General features: G+C 43.6%; 1 protein-coding gene across 1 annotated transcript in view; it reads left to right on the top strand.

The window, feature by feature from the left end:
• The window catches only part of LOC122559891 (fer-1-like protein 4), a 349,022-nt gene that overhangs the window by 295,453 nt on the left and 30,819 nt on the right, over window positions 1-22,750 (top strand). The window contains exon 41 of the mRNA XM_043709999.1: window positions 22,369-22,610. Within this exon, the coding sequence (XP_043565934.1) occupies window positions 22,369-22,610 (242 nt within the window). The remainder of the gene's footprint in view (window positions 1-22,368; window positions 22,611-22,750) is intronic.

Here is a 22,750-nt window from a genome sequence, read left to right on the forward strand (position 1 = left end):
GCGGATGATATGAAAGTCGGTGGAGTTGTTGACAGTGAGGAAGGATGTGGCAGGTTACAGCAGGATATAGAGAAGCTGCTGAGCTGGGCAGAAAGGTGGCAAATGGAGTTCAATGTAGGTAAGTGTGAGGTGATTCACTTTGGTAAGAGTAACAAAAAGATGGGGTACTGGGCTAATGGTCGGATACTTGGTAGTGTGGATGAGCAGAGGGATCTTGGTGTCCATGTAGACAGATCTTTGAAAGTTGCCACCCAGGTAAATAGTGTGGTGAAGAAGGTATATGGCGTACTGGCTTTTATTGGTAGAGGAATTGAGTTCCGGAGTACTGAGGTCATGTTGCAGTTGTATAAGACTCTGGTGTGGCCGCATCTGGAGTATTGTGTGCAATTTTGGTCGCCATACTATAGGTAGGATGTGGAGGCACTGGAATGGGTGCAGAGGAGGTTTACCAGGATGTTGCCATTATGGTAGGAAGATTGTATGAGGAAAGGCTGAGGCACTTGTGGTTGTTTTCATTGGAGAAAAGAAGGTTTAGGGTGACTTGATAGATGATTAGGGGTTTAGATAGGGTTGACAGTGAGAATCTTTTTCCACGTATGGAGTCAGCTATTACAAGGGGGCATAGCTTTAAATTAAGGGGTGGTAGGTATAGGACAGATGTTAGGGGTAGGTTCTTTACTCAGCGAGTCGTGAGTTCATGGAATGACCTGCCAGTAGCAGTGGTGGACTCTCCTTCATTATGGGCATTTAAACGTGCATTGGATAGGCATATGGAGGATAGTGGGCTAGTGTAGGTTAGGTGGGCTTGGATCGGTGCAACATCGAGGGCCAAAGGGCCTGTACTGCGCTGTATTCTTCTATGTTCTATGTTCCATCACGCGAGCAGGTTCTTAGTGAATGCAAATTTCATCATTTGCCACAGCAGGATTGCAAACCTACGTCTCAAGAGTCTCTGGACTGATAATTGAGTGATAATACCACTCAGCTTGGCCATCACCTTCCTCCTGTCATTGGTTCAGAATCCTGGAGCTCCCTTCCAACAGCTGTATGTTGATATAGCATCTAGTTAAACAGATGATTGTAGTTATTTGATAAATTAATAAATAGACAGATATAAAGGAATGTACTGCTGTTGCATAGCAGTAATATGGGTATTTTTACAAAAGCAAGGGATTTACAATCTCCTCAGTTCAGTATCCTGACCCTGACCCTGCCGTAGCCAGTACATTGTGTACATGTAGCATGTAAATAATAGATAACGCGGTATAAAGGGGGTCAGCATTGCCCGTATCAGGCTTTGCTTGATAATGGTTCAGTAACCACATGGGTGTTCTTCCTGGTGGTGGAAGTATAGAATGAAGTTCTTGCATAAAACAAATAATCGAAAAGGGGAACTGGGTCTCAGAGTCTTCTCAAAAAAAAAACCCAAAGTGTCAGAGAGTCTCCTCTCTAGGGACTGGCTCTGAGCTAGCTGGTCAGAGTCCATGTACTGTGTGGAGTTGCTGTTCACGCCACAAAGAACAAAGAAAATTTACAGCCCAAGAACAGGCCCTTCAGCCCTCCAAGCCTGTGCCGATCCAAGTATACTGTCTAAACCTATCGCCCAATTCATAACCATCTGTATCCCTCTCCTCCCCACCTATTCATGCATCTGTCCAGATGCATCTTAAATGAATCTACCGTGCCTGCCTCTACCACTTCTGCTGGCAACGCATTCCAGACACCCACCACCCTGTGTTATTTAGATCCGGTTTGTGACTGTGCGCTGTTGCTGCCTGGGCTCTGCCATGAAAAAAATGAAGCGAAACAGGTACACACAGTGATTTGGGGAAAATATAGATAAGGGACATAAAAGGGAAAAGAAGAGGGGAACAGGAGAGTTTTGTGGCACTGTGATAGTATTCCGACCACTGGACCAGCAGGCCCAGGTTCAAGTCCCACCTGCACCAGTGGTGTGTGATAACATCTCTGAACAGGATGTTTAGAAAAATAGGTTAACTAAAGAAAAAAAAGCAGACCTTTGAGTCCTTTTGTGGCATAATAGCAGTGTTCCTACCCCTGGATCATGAGGCCTTGGTTCAAGTCTCTCCTGCTGCAGAGGTGTGTAGTAATATCTCTGAACATTTGAATTGAAATATAGATTAATTTTTTTTTTAATTTATAAAGCAGACCCCCCAGGTACTAGTTTTAAAAAGTGTAAGGAAGAACAGGGGATTTGTGTGGCACTGTGGCAATATCCTTACCTCTGAGCCAGTGGCCTGGGTTCAAACCGCACCTGCTCCAGAGCTGTGTAAGAACATTTCTGAGTAGGTTGATTAAAAGATACAGAATATAAAGTTGAACAGGATTTGGTGATGGGGAAAAAAATGTTCAGTTGTATGTAAGACTTCTGGATATATAAACAAAAATAATAGGGAACAGATTGAACTGATGTGAGGAAGGCGCTGTAAGACTGAGTAGTTAAGAAACTCTATGTAGTAAGAAAGGTTGCTGTCTCACTGACTTGCCTGGATCTGAATTGACATTGGTTGCAGAGAATGGTTGCCTAAAGATATTTAGAAACTGAGTGTTCTTTTTAGATAAATGATTGTAATTTTGAGAAGAACGGCTGGAACCAAATGTAAAATATTAGGATATGGTTTCCTGCTGATGTTCAGTGAAGCTGAATTTTATGATTAATGAAAAAGTGAAGTGAATATGTAGATACAGGTTACCAAACAAAACATTAAAACCTCACATTGGTACTTCCTACTAGAAGCAGCATCGAGTAGTGAAGTATTCTCAGAATTAGAAGCTCAACAACTGGATACTAAGGAGGGTTTGGATATTCTATCAAAATAAGAAAGATGACAGATAAAATACATAGAGGTGTGGTCAAATTTTGATGAATTTAGAAAGCAGATTAGATATTCTATGGAAGGATATGTAATGGAAAGCAGCAAACTATATGCAAAATGGCAGAAAATTTACTTGGAAAGTCCTAATTCAATGTGTGTCGTTAAATAATCAGATTGTGCTAAGGTGTGATTATAAGTGGGTTCCGAATATTAATTGGAGTTAAATTTTCAGAAAGAAATACACTTTTAGAATAGATACCAGGCATAGATTCTGAGGCAAATGAAATAGTTCTTCAGAGGCCAGCATCCCATCACCAATCACCCTTTATTTATGAATGTACAACAGCACTCAAGATCATCTGAGATGTTCAGCACTTCATAGATAAGAGTTTTAGTGAGGTGGTCACACCTAAGGTGAATGCAGAGAGTAGCTGGGTGACCACTAGGAAAGGCAAAGGATAAGCAGAGAGTGCAAGAATCCCCTGTGGCCATTTCCCTTGAAAGCAGCAGTAGTCAAGTCAGCAGCACTACAACTGCGTCTGAGGCACAGCGGGAAAGAGTAAAGGTGAACAGGACCTTAATGATAGGGGACTTGGATAGTTAGGGGAACAGGCAGGAGATTCTGCGGCTGCAAACACGGATCCAGAATGATCTGTTGCCTCCTGAGTGCCAGGCTCCAGGATGTCTCAGAGCGGCTGCTGAATGTTCTTAAGGGAGAGGGTGAGCAGCCAGAAGTCATTGTGCACGTTTGCACAAATGACCTAGGTAGAAATAGGGATGTGGTCCTGCAGAGTGATCATAAAGAGCTAGGACTAAAGTCAAAAACCAGGACCTAGTTGGTGGTAATGTCTGGATTACTTCCAGTGCCATGTGCTAGTGAGGGCAAGAACAAGATGATATGGTAGATGAATGCGTGGCTAAAGAATTGGTGCAGCGGGTAAGGATTCAGATTTTTAGATCATTGGGGTCTTTTCTGGGGCAGAGGTGATGTATTCAAGAGGGACGGGTTGCATCTGAACTGGAGGGGGACCAATATGTTGGCGACCAGAATTGCTAGTGCTACAAGGGAGGTTTTAAACTAGATTGGCAGGGGGATTGGATCCTCAACAGCAGGGAGGCAAATGCAGGGCTGGAAGAAAATACAGTAATCAGGAATAGTAAAGTGAAGAGACTGGTCAGGCTGGAACACGACAATGAGAAAGGAATGCCTGTTGGATTAATGGAAGAGGGCTGACTGGTAAGGCCGATGACCTCAGGGTGGGTGGATAGGTATGGGGGACTGGGATATTATAGCCATTACAGAAACATTGCTAAAGGAAGAACAGGACTAGCAGCTTAATATGCCAGGGTACAGGTGCTTTAGGTGGTGGAAAGAGGGGACGGGGAGGTGTATTTTTGATTAAGACGAGTATTACAGTAGTAGTCAGAGATGAAATAACTGAAGGATCATTAAGTGAGACTTTGTGGGTGGAGCCAAGAAATAAGAAGGGGATGTTACTATAGGCCCCCAAGTAGTCAATGGAATTAAAGGAACAAATATGCCAGGAGATTGGGGAGACTTGTAGGACTAATTGGGTTGTCAGAGTAGGGGATTTTAATTTTCCTGATATACAATGGGACTGCCATAGCATTTAAGGGCTTAGATGAGATGGAATTTAAGTGTGTTCGGAAAAGTTTCGTCAAGCAGTATATAGAGGGTCCTACTCAGGAAGGGGCAAAACTCAACCTACTCTTGGGAAATAGGACAGGACAGGTGACTGAGGTGACAGTAGGGCAGCAGTTTGGGACTAGTGATCACAATTCTATTAATTTTAAAATAGTTATGGAGAGGGACAAAAATGGTCCACAGGTTCAAGTTCTAAATTGGGGCAAGGCAAATTTTGATGGAATGAGACAGAAGCTTGCAGGGATTGATTGGAGTAGTTTGCTTGCAGGCAAAGGGACCTCTGGCAAGGGGGAGACCTTTAAAAGTGAGATAAATAGAGTTCAAGATCTATATGTAACTGTGAGGGTGAAGAGCAAGATTGCCAGGAGTAGGAAGCCCTGGATGGCAAGAGACATTGGGGATTTGACCAGAAAAAAAGGAGGCATGGCTCTGGTTCAGGCAGCTGGGATCAAGGGAATCCTTGGAGGTATATAGGGGATACAGGAGGCTACTGAGAAAGGAAATCAGGAGGACAAAAAGAGGGAACAAGACAGAAGATTAGGGTGAATCCAGAGAGGTGCTTTAATTATATTAAAGAAAAAGAATAACTAGAGACCCCTGAAAGAACAAAGTGGGCATTTATGTGTGGAACCGCAGGAGATGTGGGCGGCACGGTGGCACAGTGGTTAGCACTGCTGCCTCACAGCGCCAGAGACCCGGGTTCAATTCCCGCCTCAGGCGACTGACTGTGTGGAGTTTGCACGTTCTCCCCGTGTCTGCGTGGGTTTCCTCCGGGTGCTCCGGTTTCCTCCCACAGTCCAAAGATGTGCAGGGCCAGGTGAATTGGCCATACTAAATTGCCCGTAGTGTTAGGTAAGGAGTAAATGTAGGGGTATGGGTGGGTTTCGCTTCAGCGGGTCGGTGTGGACTTGTTGGGCCGAAGGGCCTATTTCCACACTGTAATGTAATCTAATCTAATCTAATGTTTCTGAGATGGGTAAAGTCCTCAATGAATATCTGTCTTCTGTGTTTACTGTGGAAAAAGACATGAAGACTTGGGAACTTGGGGAAGTTAGTGATGATATCTTGGGCACAATCTATCTCACAGTAGAGGAGGTGTTGGACTTATTACAATGTATGAAAGTGGATAAAACTCCTGATCCTGACCAGACATATCCAAGAACGCTGCAAGAGTCTAGAGAAGAAACTGTGGGGTCCCTGGACGATATTTTTGCATCATGATTAGCCACAGGTGAGGTCCTGGAAGACTAAAGTGTAGCAAATTTTATGCCCCTATTCAAGAAGGCTGCAAAGAAAACCTTGGAACTATAGACCAGCAAGCCGAACATCTGCAATGGATAAGTTACTTGAGACGTTTCAGAGATATGATACATAAACATTTGGAAAGACAGGGTTTGATTAAGAGCAGTCAGCACGGCTTTGTGCATGGGAGATCATGCCTCACAAATTTGATCGAATTCTTTGATGAAGTAACCAGGAAGGTTGATAAGGGCAGGGTGGTAGACATAATCTATATGGATTTCAGTAAGGCCTTTGATAAGGTTCCACATGGGAGGCTGTTCTGGAATGTTAGATGGCATGGAATCCAGGGGAAGCTGGCAAATTGGGTACACAATTGGCGTGATGGTAGGAAGCAGAAGGTGATAATGGAAGGATGCTTATTGGACTGGAGGCCTATGATTAGTGGAGTGCCTCAGGTGTCAGTGCTGGACCCATTGCTGTTTGTTATCCATATCAATGATTTGGATGAGAATGTACAAGGCACGATTAGTAAGTTTGCAGGTGACACTAAAATAGGTGGTATTATGGACAGTCAGGAAGGTTCTCAGAAATTGCAGCAGGACCTTGAACAGCTGGGGAAGTGGGCCGAGAAACAGCAAATGGAGTTTAATTTAGGTAAGTGTGAGGTCTTGCATTTTGGAAAGTCAAATCAAGGTTGGAGTTTCATGGTGAATGGTAGGGCCGTAAGGGGTGTAGTGGAACAGAGGGACCTTGGAGTTCAGGTGCACAGTTCCCTGAAAGTGGAATCACAGGTAGACAGGGCAGTGAAGAACGCTCTTGGCACTGTGGCCTTCATCAGTCAGTGCACTGAGTATAGAAGTTGGGAAGTTATGTTGCAGTTGTACAGGATATTGGTGAGGCCGCAGTTAGACTATTGTATTCCGTTTTGGTCTCCTTGCTAAAGGAAGGACGTCATTAAACTGGAAAGAGTGCAGAAGAAACTTACAAGGATGTTGCCAGGAGTCAAGGGCCAGGAGGTATGGGGAGAAGCTGGACAAACTAAGACCTTTTTCTTTAGAGCGTTGGAGACTGAGGAGGATCCTTATAGAAATGTATAAGATCATGAGAGGCATGGATAGGGTGAATGCACTCAGTCTTTTTCCCAGGGTTGGGGAATTGAGGACTAGATGGCATCAGTTTATGGTTAGAGGGGAAAGAATAAAAGGGAACTTGAAGGGCAACCTTTTTACATAGAGGGTGGTACACATATGGAATGAGCTGCCAGCAAAAGTGGTTGAGGTGGGTACATTAACAACATTTAAAATGCCTTTGGACAAATACATGGATAGGAAAGATTTAGAAGGATATGGGCCAAGTGCAGGGAAATGGGGTTAGCATAGGTGGACATTTTGAGGCAGAAATTCAGGGAGCTAGGATGGAAGCTTAGATCTAGGACAAACAGAGTTGTTTTCTCTGGTTTACTGCCGGTGCCACGTGCTAGTGAGGTGAGGAGTAGGGAGAGAAAGGAGTTGAACACGTGGCTACAGGGATGGTGCAGGAAGGAGGTTGCGGGTTTTGGGATAATTGGAGCTCTTTCTGAGGTAGATGGGACCTCTACAAGCAGGATGGTCTTCATCTAAACCAGAGGGGTACCAATATTCTGAGTGGGAAATTCGCTAAAGCTATTAAGGTGGATTTAAACTAATACAGCAGGGCGATTGGAACCAAAATTGTAGGACAGGTACAGAAGAGGATAAGAGTAGGGAGTTCCCAAATCAAGTATCTGACACTGGCAAGCGAGAATCTGGTTTGAAGTGTGTGTACTTCAACGCGAGTACCATCTGAAATAAAGTGGGTGAACTGGCAGCATGGGTTGGTTCCTGGGACTTCAATGTTGCGGCCATTACGGAGACATGGATAGAGCAGGGACAGGAATGGCTGTTGCAGGTTCCAGGATTCAGATGGTTCAGTAAGAACAGAGAAGATGGTAAAAGAGGGGTAGGTGTGGCATTGTTGATCAGGGACAATATTACAGTTGTAGGAAGGAAGTTTGGGGACCCGTTCACTGAGGTATTTTGGGCTGAAGAAGTCACTATGCTGGGAGTTTTCTATAGGTCTCCGAAAAGTCCCAGAGATGTAGAGGAAAGGATAGCAAAGATGATTCTCGATAGGAGTGAGAGTGCCAGGGTAGTTGTCATGGGGGACTTCAGTTATCCAAATATTGACTGGGATCACTACAGTACGAGTACTATAGATGGGTCAGTTTTTGTCCAGTGTGTGCAGGAGGGCTTCCTGACACAGTATGTAGACAGGCCTACAAGGGGCGAAGCCACTTTAGATTTAGTACTGAGTAACGAGCCTGGCCAGGTGTTAGATTTGGAAGTGGGTGAGCACTTTGGAGACAGCGATCACAATTCTGTCAGGTTTACTTTAGTGATGGAAAGGTGTACTCCACCGAGCAAGAGTTACAACTGGGGGAAGGGAAATTACAATGCAATTAGGAAAGATTTAGGAAGCGTAGAATGGGGAAGGAAACTGCAGGGGATGAGCACATTAAAAGTGTGGAGCTTATTCAAGGAGAAGCTCCTGTGTGTCCTAGATGTACCTGTCAGGCAGGGAGGAAGATATAGAATGCGTGAGCCGTGGTTTACTAAGGAAGTGGAATCCCTGGTCAAGAAGAAGAAGAAGAAGACTTATGTTAGGGATAAAATGTGAAAACTCAGTTAGGGCGCTTGAGGGTTACAAGGAAGTCAGGAAAGACCTAAAAAGAGAGCTCAGAAGAGAGCTAGGGTGGCACGGTGGCACTGCTGCCTCACAGCGCCAGAGATCCGGGTTCAATTCCCGCCTCAGGCGACTGACTGTGTGGAGTTTGCACATTCTCCCCGTGTCTGCGTGGGTTTCCTCCCACAGTCCAAAGATGTGCAGGTCAGGTGAATTGGCCATGCTAAATTGCCCGTAGTGTTAGGTAAGGGGTAGATGTAGGGGTATGGGTGGGTTGCGCTTCGGCGGGTCGGTGTGGACTTGTTGGGCCGAAGGGCCTGTTTCCACACTGTAAGTAATCTAATCTAAAAAAAAAGAGCCAGGAGGAGACATGAGAAGTTGTTGACGGATAGGATCAGGGTTAACCCTAAGGCTTTCCAGAGGTATGTCAGGAATAAAAGAATGACGAGAGTTAAATTAGGGCCAATCACGGATAATAGTGGGAAGCACTAAATAAATACTTTTCGACAGTGTTCACTATAAAAAATGAAACTGTTGGCGATGAAGATACAGAGATACTTGCATCTCGACTAGAAGAGATTGAGGTTCACAAGGAAGAGGTATTAGAAATACTGCAGAGTATGAAAATAGACAAGTCCCCTGGGCCGAATGGGATCTATCCTAGGATCCTCTGGGAAGCAAAGGAAGAGATTGCCGAGCCTTTGGCATTGATCTTCAAATCATCATTGTCTACAGGAATACTGCCTGAGGACTGGAGGATAGCAAATGTGGTTCCCTTGTTCAAAAAGGGTAGTAGAGACAACCCTGGTAATTACAGACCAGTGAGTCTCACTTCAGTTGTTGGTAAGATGTTGGAAAAGGTTATAAGAGATAGGATTTATAACCATCCAGAAAAGAATAATCAGATCAGGGACAGTCAGCACGGTTTTGTGAAGGATAGGTTGTGCCTAACGAATCTTATTGAATTTTTTAATAAAGTGACCAAACAGGTAGATGAGTGTAAACTGGTTGATGTGATGCATATGGATTTCAGCAAGGCGTTCGATAAGGTTTCCCACAGTAGGCTAATATACAAAATGTGGAGGAATGGGATTGTGGGAGACATAGCAGTTTGGATCAGTAATTGGCTTGCTGAAAGAAAACAGAGGGTTGTAGTTGATGGAACTTGTTCATCTTGGTGTCCAGTTACAAGCGGCGTACCGCAAGGGCCGGTGTTGGGTTCACTGCTGTTCGTCATTTTTATAAATGACCTGGATGAGTGCTTAGAAGGGTGGGTTAGTAATTTGCGGACAACATTAAGGTCGGTAGAGTTGTGGATAGTGACGAAGGATGTAGTAGGTTGCAGAGAGACATAGATAGGATGCAGAGCTGGGCTGAGAGGTAGCAAATGGAGTTTAATGTGGATAAGTGTGAGGTGATACAGTTTGGACGGAGTAATCGAAATGCAAAGTACTGGGCTAATGGTAAGATTCTTGGGAGTGCAGATGAGCAGAGAGATCTCGATGTCCATGTACACAGATCCCTGAAAGTTGCTACCCAGATTGACAGGGTTGTTAAGAAGGCATAGAGTGTTTTGGCCTTTATTAATAGAGGGATTGAGTTCCGGAACCAGGAGGATATGCTGCAGCTGTACAAAGCTCTGGTACGGCCACACTTGGAGTATTGTGTACAGTTCTGGTCACTGCATTATAAGAAGGATATGGAAGCTTTGGAAAGAGTGCAGAGGAGATTTACTAGGATGTTGCCTGGTATGGAGGGACTGTCTTAAGAGGAAAGGCTGAGAGCCTTGAGGCTGTTCTCGTTAGAGAGAAGGTTGAGAGGTGACTTAATAGAGACATACAAGATAATCAGAGGGTTAGATAGGGTGGACAGGGAGAGCCTTTTTCCAAGTATGGGAACGGCAAATACGAGGGGACACAACTTTAAAGTGAGGGGAGATAGGTATAAGACAGATGTCAGAGGTAGTTCCTTTACTCAGAGAGTAGTAAGGGTGTGGAATGCTTTGCCTGCAATGGTAGTAGATTCGCCAAGTTTAAGTGCATTTAAGTCATCATTGGGCAGGCATATGGACGTACATGGAATAGTGTAGATGGGATTAGCTTCAGATTAGTATGACAGGGCGGCGCAACATCGAGGGCCGAAGGAGCTGTACTGCGCTGTAATGTTCTATGTTCTGTTTTGGGCAGCGTGGACCAGTTTGGGCCAAAGGGCCTGTCTCAGTGCTGTAGGACTCTGTGACTCTGTGACACTGCGCCACTGCCATTCACTGAGTCAAACATTCAGCAACTCAATATCAGTGACAGTCACCCTTGTTGTGTTGGGCCAATACTACTGTTATCGGACAAGCCAAACAGAGAACAGCCAGGGAATTCCTAGAGGCATGGCACTCATCCACTGATTCAATCAACAAGCACATCGACCTGGACCCAATATACCGGCCACTGCAGCGGACAGCTGGAACTGACAACCAGAAGCGGCAGATACAAATCACTATAAATGCCGGAGGAAACATCACAGAAGCGCTTCACAGCACTAAAGATGTCACCTAGACAGGGGACGAAACGTCTGCAACACAAATTTCCAGCTCGGCGAACAGAACCACAACAACGAGCACCTGAGCTACAAATCTTCTCCCAAACTTTGAACATTCACCCTTTTTTGTCAACCAGGGCTCCCTGATTTTGCACCTTTCAAATGGTCCACATACTTATTCAGGGCATTCACGCATACCCAAACTTTATAAGTTACTGGTCCTGATCTCATGTTGACCATGCCTTTTACATGATTCTTACACCAAACCACCATTCTCCTGCATTAAACTGTTTCTCCTGCTTGGTGGAGTCTTTGGTTCTGCATTGGAGTTTATGATGCCATTTCACCCTCCCCCAGGATCTAAGAAGATCAGACTTCACCTGTGCAGAGTCTTCTATCTATTAGCAACTCTGCTGGAGCTATCCCAATAGTTTCATATGGGGTGGCCCTATAATCAGACAAGAACTATGACTTAGGCAAAATGAGGACTGCAGATGCTGGAGTTCAGAGTCAAGATTAGAGTGGTGCTGGAAAAGCACAGCAGGTCAGGCAGCATCTGAGGGATAGGAAAATTGATGTTTCGGGCAAAAGCCCTTCATCAGGAATAAAGGCTTTTTCCTGAAACGTCGATTTTCCTAATTCTCGGATGCTGTAAGAACTGTGACATATTGATATCCAGTGAGGCTGCAGGGTCTTCCTTCAGTTCAGGCTTGAAAATTTAGACTGCTGTTTCTGCCAGGCCATTGGACGATGCATGATATGGAACTGTCTCAGCCGTCAATTCCATTTGATTTGAAGAAGTAATTAAAGTCCCTGCTGGTAAATAATGGCTCATTATCTGTGACCAATACCTCCGGGACTCTGTATGTTGCATAAGAGGTGTATAATTTTCCTATCATTGCTCCAGTGTTTGATGAATGGATGCCCACTTTGAGTGGGCATCTACAATGACTAAATATATTGAACTCTTGAAAAGACTTGCATGGTCGACTTGCAACCGAGTCCGTGGGTGAGAGGAATCTGCTGGCAGTAATTTTTGTCCTTGTTGACACTGGACACTGTCCCACTAAAGCAGCTATGTCTGTGTCCAAGCTTGGCCACTAGACATACCTCCCCACCAACATTTTCATTTTGGAGCTCCGTGGATGTTCCTGGTAGAGTTCAAGGACAATCACTCTTGCTCCCCATAACAATAAGTCATCCACTGTGAGCTGGTCTCTCTGGTCCAAAAATGATTCAATTTAGCTGCAACAGCCCTTTTGTTTCCCCCAGTAATGTTAATGGTTTCAGTTTGGAAAGGACAGGATCTTTTTGTGTCCAAGGTCTGATATTGTTAGCTGTGACAGGTAACACGCCCAGAAAATTCAATGCCATGACCAACTCTTCCACTGGCGTACCACGGGTAGTAAATCTGCTAACGGAAGGCAGTCCAATTCATCCACATTCACTACTCAGCCTCCTGGATAGTATCCTAATTTGTAATTTTAAATACTTAATATTATAGCACAGCTGAATGTTGTCTGGACCTGGGCAGCTTTGCCTTTATCTCTTCAAGCAGACCAAGTAGGAGTTTGTGGTCTGTGAGGAACGGCTGTGAGGAACGGCTGAGGATCCTGGGATTGTATTCATTGGAGTCTGGAAGATTAAGGGGAGATCTAATAGAAACTTACAAGATAATACATGGCTTGGAAAGGGTGGACGCTAGGAAATTGTTTCCGTTAGGTGAGGAGACTAGGACCCGTGGACACAGCCTTAGAATTAGAGGGGGTAAATTCAGAACAGAAATGCAGAGACATTTCTCCAGCCAGAGAGTGGTGGAATTCATTGCCACAGAGTGCACTGGAGGCTGGGACGCTAAATGTCTTCAAGGCAGAAATTGATAAATTCTTGATGTCACAAGGAATTAAGGGCTATGGGGAGAATGCAGGTAAGTGGAGTTGAAATGCCCATCAGCCAATGGGCCGAATGGCCTTACTTCCGCTCCTATGTCTTATGGTCTTATTATCATGAATTTTTGCTCATAAAGATATTGGTGGAACTTGCTGACTCTAAAATGATTGCTACTCCTCTTTCTATTTGGGCATATTTATACTTCGTATTAGCCAAAGTTCTGGATGCATAAGCCGTTGAGCGTTTCTCTCTGGTATTAGCTAATACCACCCCAGTGCCATACTGGGAGGCATCACATGTCAATATCAGATCTTTCCTGGGATCTTGCCAACACATTAGAAGACAATAGTTGTTTCTTTACTTCATCAAGAACTAGGGCCTATCCATGACACCAATTCCAAGGTTGATTATGTTTTAGAGATTTATGCAATAATACCAGGATGGCTGACAGCTTGTGTATCAACTTTCCGCAATAATTTAGCAGACTCAGAATGAGAAAAGCTCCTGGATGGATGTGGGGCCGTGGCAGTTTGATCTCCCTCACTTTATTTTCCAATGGGTATAACCTGGTCTTACACGTTTTTCCCTTCCTAGGTATATGCCTGTGTTGAAAAATGCCATAGGACTACATTCAAGTTCTCTAAGAGTTCTTTATTAATCTTTCCTGTTATTAGGATGCCATCTAAGTAAATCGCAACCTTCGATAGACCTTGCAAAACATTCTCTTTCGTCTACTGAAAAATTGAACGAGCTGACAATATACCAAATGGCAGTCTTGTATATTGGTACAAGATCTTTATAGGTATTAATTGGAACATACTTCTTAGAATTCTTATCTAAATACAATTGCAAGTAAGTATGGCTCATGTTATGGTTCATGAAAGACACATCTCCTGCCAGCGCTTGTGCAAATCCTCTATCCAAGGGATTGGGGGTATTTATACAATTGAGAAAAAAAGATTTACTGTTTGTTTAAAATCCCTGCAAAGACAAACTGACCTGTTAGGCTTCAAAATTGGTATGACCAGTGCTGCCCATTCTGCAAATTGAATTGGTTTGATGATTCCTTCACATTGCTGTATTCTGAGTTCTGCTTTTACTTTTGCCTGTAAAGCAAATGGCACTGGTCAGGCCTTGCGGAATCTCTGAAGTGCTTCCTGGTCAACATGCAAAGTTGCTATGGCTCCTCTGATAATCCCTCTACCTTCCTGGGAAACTTTTGAGTATTTAATTAGGATTTCACTCACAGGCAGCCATTTACTAATTGAAAAATGTTAAGCTATTCTAGGTGAATCTCTTGTAACCAACTTCATCCCATCAAGCCTGGGCCGAGCCTTTTACTACATTCACTAGTATGTGAACTAGCTACTTTTCATAAGCGACCAGAACAGACATTGTACTTTTAATCTACAAAGGTTCCCCTTTATAAGTTCTCATCCTAGCTGAAGTTTTGTGCAAATTTAACACTGGAGTCCACTGTGAACTTTATAAAAACTTGGTTCTGCAATCACTGATACAGCCATGCCAGTATCTACCTCCATTTTAGAATCAGATGGCCATTCAACCAGACACTTATTTTGATTGGTTCTGATTGATTGCTTAAATATGTAACTATTTCAAACCAAATGCAGGTGCAGTTTCCAGATGCAGTGAACTCCTGGATATCCTCACAAGCCTACAAGTTAACTTACTCCATCTAAGTCGAGTAGGACTTTGTTGTTGACCTGAATCTTCATAATGACAACAATTACAATGCCTCACAGGACAGGATCCTGAAGAAAATTGTAACTGTTTGGCTGAGACTTGGCTTTGTTTTAGGGTCTAACTGAGGGCCAAACTAGAGTTAGTCCTACAATGTTTCCTGAGTGATGCTTTCAGTTACCTGCATTCAAGCAGTGTTCCCTAAGTTCAGGCGGACTGGCGAGGATGTCCACTTCCGTCTGATTACCTTGCAACTCACCTGCTCCATTTGCTGCATTTTCCAACAATAAAGCCTGTTTGAAGTCCAATTGACCTTTAGCCACTGGGTCATTTTGCATATTCACATCATTAACCCTGCATACTAGACAGTCTCTCAATATTTCATTCAGTGTTAAACCAAAGATCAGGAAGGTGGCCTTTATGTAGAGCCGCAGGAGATAGGGGAGATACTAAACGAGCATTTTACATCAGTATTTACTGTGGAAAAGGATGTGGAAGATATAGAATGTAGGGAAATAGATGGTGACATCTTGAAAAATGTCCATATTACAGAGGAGGAATGTCTTGAAACATAAAAATTGGTAAATCCCCAGGACCTGATCAGGTGTACCTTAGAACTCTGTGGGAAGCTAGGGAAGTGAGTGCTGGGCCTCTTGCTGAGATATTTGTATCATCGATAGTCACAAGTAAGGTGCCGGAAGATTGGAGGATGGCTAACATGGTGCCACTGTTTAAGAAAGCTGGTAAGGAAAAGCCAGGGAACTATAGACCAGTGAGCCTGACATTGATGGTGAGCAAGTTGTTGGAGGGAATCCTGAGGGACAGAATGTACATGTATTTGGAAAGACAAGGACTGATTAGGGATAGTCAACATGGCTTTGTGCGTGGGGAATCATGTCTCACAAACTTGATTGAGTTTTTTGAAAAAGTAACAAAGAGGATTGATGAGGGCAGAGCAGTAGATGTGATCTATATGGACTTCAGTAAAGCGTTTGACAATGTTCCCCATGGGATACTGGATAGTAAAGTTAGATTTCATGGAATACAGGGAGAACCAGAACTGGCTCAAAGGTAGAAGACAGAGGGTGGTGGTGAGAGTTGTTCTTCAGACTGGAGGCCTGTGACCAGTGGAGCGCAACAAGGATTGGTCTTGGGTCCACTACTTTTCGTCATTTATATAAATGATTTGGATGTGAGCATAAGAGGTATATTAGTAAGTTTGAAGATGACACCAAAATTGGAGGTGTAGGGTACAGCGAAGAACAGATGGGCCAATAGGCTGAGAAATGGCAGATGGAGTTTAATTTAGATAATTTAGGTGCTGCATTTTGGGAAAGCAAATCTTAGCAGGACTTATACACTTAATGGTAAGGTCCTAGGGAGTGTTGCTGAACAAAGAGACCTTGGAGTTCCTAGGTTCATAGCTCCTTGAAAGTGGAGTTGCAGGTAGATAGAATAGGGAAGAAGGCTTTTGGTATGCTTTCCTTTATTGGTCAGAGTATTGAGTACAGGAGTTTGGAGGTCATGTTGCGGCTGTACAGGACATTGGTTAGGCCACTGTTGGAATATTGTGTGCAGTTCTGGTCTCCTTCCTATTGGAAAGGTGTTGTGAAACTTGAAAGGGTTCAGAAAAGATTTACAAGGATGTTGCCAGGGTTGGAGGATTTGAGCTACAGGGAGAGGTTGAATAGGCTACGGCTGTTTTCCCTGAAGCTTCAGAGGCTGAGAGGTAACCTTATAGAGGTTTATAAAATCATGAGGAGCATGGATAGGATAAATAGACAAAGTCTTTTCCCTGGGGTGGGGGTCCAAGGCATAGGTGTAGGGTGAGAGGGGGAAGAGATAAAAGATACCTAAGGGGCAGCTTTTTCACGCAGAGGGTGGTAAGTGTATGGAATGAGCTACCAGAGGAGGTGGTGGAGGGTAGTACAATTGCAATATTTAAAAGGCATCTGGATGGGTATACGAATAGGAAGGGTTTGGAGGGATATGTCCCGGGTGGGACTAAATTGGGTTGGGATATCTCGTCGGCACGGACAAGCTGGACCAAAGGGTCTGTTTCCGTGCTGTATATCTCTAAGACTCGATGACTCTATGACTTAAACTAGTCAAGAACCGTAATATGGATTCCCCTGGTTCTCAAATTGCCAGTAAAAATGATAATGTCTCAAAATTAAAGGACGCCTAGGATTGGAATATTCCTTGACTATGTCAATCAATTCTTAAAAGGTTTTAGTATCAGATGCCTCAGGAAAAGTTAGGATCCTAATGACAGAGAAAGCTGCAACTCCATAGACTTTCCAGAGAATTACTTGTTGTTTTTCATCTGGTTGCCCAGGAAAAAATAGCACATTCCTTCCACATACTGGGCGCAATCCTCAACGGCAGGGTTCAACAAGTGAAGTTGCCAAACAGAGGCATGATGTAAGAAAGTGCTTACCTCCAACTTCAAAATGAGTGTTGCAAGAGAGTTATTTCAGGATCTTGCTTTACCACTAAAATAACTTAGTGAGAGGCGAGCATCCCATCACCAATCACACTTTATTTACAAATGCACAGCCTTTGACAATAGCACTGTCACACACTGAGTTAGACAATATCCCTGACATTAAACTTTTTTTGTCAGCCAGGTGTTCCTGATTGGAATAGATTAGCAACCCCAAAGGAAGTCATATTCTGTGGGATCCAGGTGGCTGACTTCATTACAATCACTATTAAAACATTCATTCCCAGCGGCCCTCATAGCTCAAATGGGATATTCAGTAAGAGCATCCAGTATAGAAGATTCAATGCGAGGGAAATGTGAGATAGCCCACACATGGGTCACAAATATAAGTATGAAAAGAGAATCAAAATTATTAGCAGTGAGGATAAAGATACCTCTGGCAATTATGTAAAGCAACAGGATTTTTTTTAATCTCTCAAGGATGTTAGTGTCACTGGCTGGCTAACATTTATTGCCTATCCCTAGTTGTCCCTGGAGTAGGTGGGCTGAGCTGCCTCCTCAAATTATTGCACTCCATATGCTGTAAGTAGACCCACAATGTCCTTAGGTCGGGAATTCCAGGATAATGACTTAGCAACAGTGAAAGAATGGCAATATATTTCCAAGTCAGGTTGGTGAGTGGTTTTGAGAAAGGGGGATCTTGCAGGGGAGTGGTGTTCCCATGTATCTGTTGTGCTTGTCCTTCTAGATGGAAGTAGACATGGGTTTGGAATCTGTTATCTAAGGATCTTTGATGAATTTCTGCAGTGTATCTTGTAGATAGTACACACTGCCGCTACTGAGCATTGGTGGTGGAGGATGTGGTTCCATTAAGCAGCTGTTCTGTCCTGCATAGTAGGCAAAAGTGAGGACCACAGATGCTGGAAACCAGAGTCTAGATTAGAGTGGTGCTGGAAAAGCACAGCAGGACAGGCAGCATCTGAGGAGCAGGAAAATCGACATTTTGGTCAAAAGCCCTTCATCAGGAATGGAAGCAGGGAGCCTCCAGGCTGGAGACATAAAACGTTTGGTGTGAAAACATTCCACCAACACATTTATGGATAAAGATTTGTAATAGTAATGGACCAAAAATCCTTATAGGGCTACTGAAAGAGGAGAGAGCCGTGTATTAGTCCAATTCCCTCTGTTTTTTATCTCTCCATTTGAAATTACTCTTGACACAAAGGTTCAAAAGAAGAAGGTGAATGTCAGGCAGAGGGAATTGGACTAGTACATGGCCCTGTCCTCTTTCATGTAGCCCTATAAGGATTTGTGGTCCATTACTATTACAAATCTTTGTTTATAAATGTGTTGGTGGAATTGTTTTCACTCCAAATGTGACCACCAAATCTTCTTTCTCTATCTGGGCCAATCCCATCATTTAGCATCAGCCAACGTATAGAAGCATACGCCATCGGGCATTCCTCTCCAGTGAGCAAACACCACTTTGATACTGTACGGGAAAACATTGCATGATAGCACCACACCAAGCTTGTGATTGTAGTTGGGTGTCACAGTGGTTAGCACTGCTGCCTCACAGTGCTAGAGACCCGGGTTCAATTCCCGCCTCAGGCGACTGACTGTGTGGAGTTTGCATGTTCTCCCCGTGTCTGCGTGGGTTTCCTCCGGGTGCTCCGGTTTCCTCCCACAGTCCAAAGATGTGCAGGGTCAGGTGAATTGGCCATACTAAATTGCCCCTAGTGTTAGATAAGGGGTAAATGTAGGAGTATGGGTGGGTTTCGCTTCGGCGGGTCGGTGTGGACTTGTTGGGCCGAAGGGCCTGTTTCCACACTGTAATGTAATCTAAAAAAAAAACACCTAAAGTGATGATAGCTGTTTCTTCACTTTCTTAAAGGCCAATCTTGGCTACGTGATCACTTCCAAGGCTGACATTATTTCAATAGCAGATGGAAGGATTGCAGGATAGAAGCCAGATTACATATGAATTTTCCATATTAATTCACCAGTCCAAGGAAAGAGCTAAGCTCTAGTACAGATATGGGAGACGGGGCACCTTTGATTCCCCTCAATTTAACTTCCAATGGGTGTAACTTGGTCTTGTCAACTCTGTAGCCAAATTAGGTCACTTGGGATGCCTGGAGTACCCTTTTTCCCTCCTAAGGCATAAACCTGCCTTGGAGAAATGTTTAAGCACTTTATTGGTCTTCCTGGTTATTAGCACGTCAACCAGATAAATGGTGACCTGGGATAAACTTTGTAAAGTGTTCTCCATTGTTCGTTGGAAATTGGCACAAACTGATGATACCCTAAAGGTAGTGTCCTTTATTGGTTCAAAACCTTATGGAGAAAGTGAGGACTGCAGATGCTGGAGATCAGAGCTGAAAATGTGTTGCTGGAAAAGGGAGAGGTCAGGAGGATGATTGCAGGTTAGGAAGGCGGTGCTGAGTTCGAGGGATTTGACTGAGACAAGGTGGGGGGAGGGGAAATGAGGAAACTGGAGAATCAATATAAAATAGGTTTGGTTTGAAACAAATACTGCCCTGATTTGAATGAAGTGGCCAACTTTGTTCTCATTGTAAATCTTGCCCCCTGGTTCTTTGTCATTTTTGAAGATGTCTTTAGGGCATGTGCTTCTCAAAGTGGTCTTAAATTGTTGCTCATGCAAAATCCTTTGTTTTTAAAACTTTTATCCCAAAATTGCTCATCCTTCCAGAAATTTCCCTGGGACTCAGCCAATGAATTAACCAAACCTGATCATTGTATTTAATCCTAGATAAAGAAGTGTACTGGTAAATGACATAGGAGGTTAGTGAGCAAAATTAGGGCGCATGCTATTGGGGGTAAAGTACTAACTTGGATTGAAAGTTGGTTGGCTGATAGGAAACAAAGAGTAGTGATAAACGGCTCCATTTCGGAATGACAGGCAGTGACCAGTGGGACCGCAGCTTTTTACAATTAGATTAGATTAGATTAGATTAGATTATTTACAGTTTGGAAACAGGCCCTTCGGCCCAACAAGTCCACACCGACCCGCCAAAGCGCAACCCACCCATTCCTTTACATTTACCCCTTTACCTAACACTATGGGCAATTTAGCATGGCCAATTCACCTGACCTGCACATCTTTGGACTGTGGGAGGAAACCGGAGCACCCCGAGGAAACCCACGCAGACACGGGGAGAATGTGCAAACTCCACACAGTCAGTCGCCTGAGTCGGGAATTGAACACGGGTCTCTGGCGCTGTGAGGCAGCAGTGCTAACCACTGTACCACCGTGCCGCCCACAAGTATATGTTAATGATATAGAAGATGGTATTAGTAATAACATTAGCAAATTTGCTAATGATACTAAGCTGGGTGGCAGGGTGAAATGTGAGGAGGATGTTAGGAGATTACAGGGTGACCTGGACAGGTTAGGTGAGTGGTCAGATGCATGGCAGATGCAGTTTAATGTTGATAAATATATGGTTATCCACTTTGGTGCCAAGAAAAGGAAGGCATATTACTACCTAAATGGAATCAATTTAGGTAAAGGGGCAGTACAAAGAGATCTGGGTGTTCTTGTGCACCAGTCAATGAAGGTAAACATGCAGGTACAGCAGGTAGTGAAGAAGGCTAATAGCATGCTGGCCTTCATAACAAGAGGGATTGAGTATAGAAATGAAGAGGTTCTTCTGCAGCTGTACAGGGCCCTGGTGAGACCACACCTGGAGTACTGAGTGCAGTTCTGGTACTCCACATACATTCATGTAGAGCTCTGAGCTCAAAAACTGCATGAATTTATGTAAAATTCTGTTATCTCACTTTTTAGATTGGAATCAATCTAAACATCAGGTCATAGACGGAGAACACAAGGAGCTAACACCTTCAACATATTGTCTAGCTATCACCATTGTTAACAGCTAACCCGAGAATGCAACTTTAAAAAAAAGGGTTTTGTGATTTACACATGAAAGAAGTGAAACTATCACTGTATTCTAACAGATGAAAGGCTTAACAGACAATCAATTCTTCAATGTATAATTTCAGTTACATCACACTGCAAATTTTTGCTATAAATTCTGTGTTACGATCGAGCCCTCCACAATCACCTGATGAAGGAGCGTCGCTCCGAAAGCTGGTGTGCTTCCAATTAAACCTGTTGGACTATAACCTGGTGTTGTGTGATTTTTAAGATTATTAAAGGGTTGGACACTCTGGAGACAGGGAACATGTTTCCGCTGATGGGTGAGTGCCTAACCGGAGGACACAGCTTAAAAATACGGGGTAGACCATTTAGGACAGAGATGAGGAGAAACTTCTTCACCCAGAGAGTGGTGGCTGTGTGGAATGCCCTGCCCCAGAGGGCAGTGGAGGCCCAGTCTCTGGATTCATTTAAGAAAGAGTTGGATAGAGCTCTCAAGGATAGTGGAATCAAGGGTTATGGAGATAAGGCAGGAACAGGATACTGATTAAGGATGATCAGCCATGATCATATTGAATGGTGGTGCAGGCTCGAAGGCAAAATGGCCTATTCCTGCACCTATTGTGTATTGTGTATTGTCTATTATCTTAATGTTTACACCAAGTTGTAAACAGTCACATTCCATACTCCGCATAAAGTAATATGGTGCCAGTGTAGCAGACCATCATGAAACCTCCCTCATTTGGTCAAGACAGAAAACTGCAGGTCACAGTTTACACCCTGGGTCAGAGTTTAAACTAACTTGACCAAAATTCCCAGCATGCTAGATTGTAGCTCTTAAACAGTCTTATTGACATTTCTGCTGCTGGCCAACTGACCACAATACCAAAGGCTGAGTAGTTAAAAAGCTTTATCCATAAAGATCAGTGTCTTAGTTTCTGACTCAGTAACTGGTCTGGATACAAATTGATACTTTGGGTGTAACGGACAACCCATGAACTACGAGAAGGCAGCTCACCAACACCTTCTCAAGGACAATTAGGAATGGGCAATAAATGTCGGCCCAGTCAGTGAGGTCCACATCCCATGAATGAATAAATTGTGGTTAACATTTCAATCATTTCCTCATTTCCCACTCTTTCTCCTTTCCCTATATTGAATGAACTCACATTTCTTTTTGCAAATCTTACATACCCATAGAAACTTTTAAAATTAGTTCTTATCTCTCACTGCCCCATATCCCATGAATTGCCTGTCACCCAATGTTCGCAGCAGAACCTCACCATTTTCTCATCCAGTACCAATACAAACAAACATGAAAATAGGAACCAGATGGTGATCATAAGCAGGAATAAGAGTAAGGTCCAGTTTCTAATATATACAGAGTATAGAACATGTGTTAGGAACTTGAGATTCTCGGCATCTAAACTGTTTCTGTTTAATTTCACAGTTGGTTAAAGGGTTTAGAAGATGATAAACAAGAGACTGATGTCCATTTTAATTCTCTGACTGGAGAGGGAAATTTCAACTGGCGCTTTGTCTTCCGCTTTGACTACCTGCCAACAGAGAAAGAGATTGTTTATAAGAAGAAGGAATCCATTTTCTCTTTGGAGGAGTCTGAGTTTCGACAACCTGCTGTTCTCATGCTCCAACTTTGGGATTATGACTTGATTTCTGCGAATGACTTTCTGGGTAAGCATTTCAAATCTGTTTGCTTCCAGGTTGTTTTTCAAAAACTCCTTCCTTGTTCCCTTTTAAAATATGTAAAAATCATGGTGAGGGGATAGAAGAGGGAGGCACGGTGGCACAGTGGTTAGCACTGTTGCCTCACA

This window comes from Chiloscyllium plagiosum, chromosome 20 (assembly GCF_004010195.1).
Source record: "Chiloscyllium plagiosum isolate BGI_BamShark_2017 chromosome 20, ASM401019v2, whole genome shotgun sequence".
NCBI lineage: Eukaryota > Metazoa > Chordata > Chondrichthyes > Orectolobiformes > Hemiscylliidae > Chiloscyllium > Chiloscyllium plagiosum.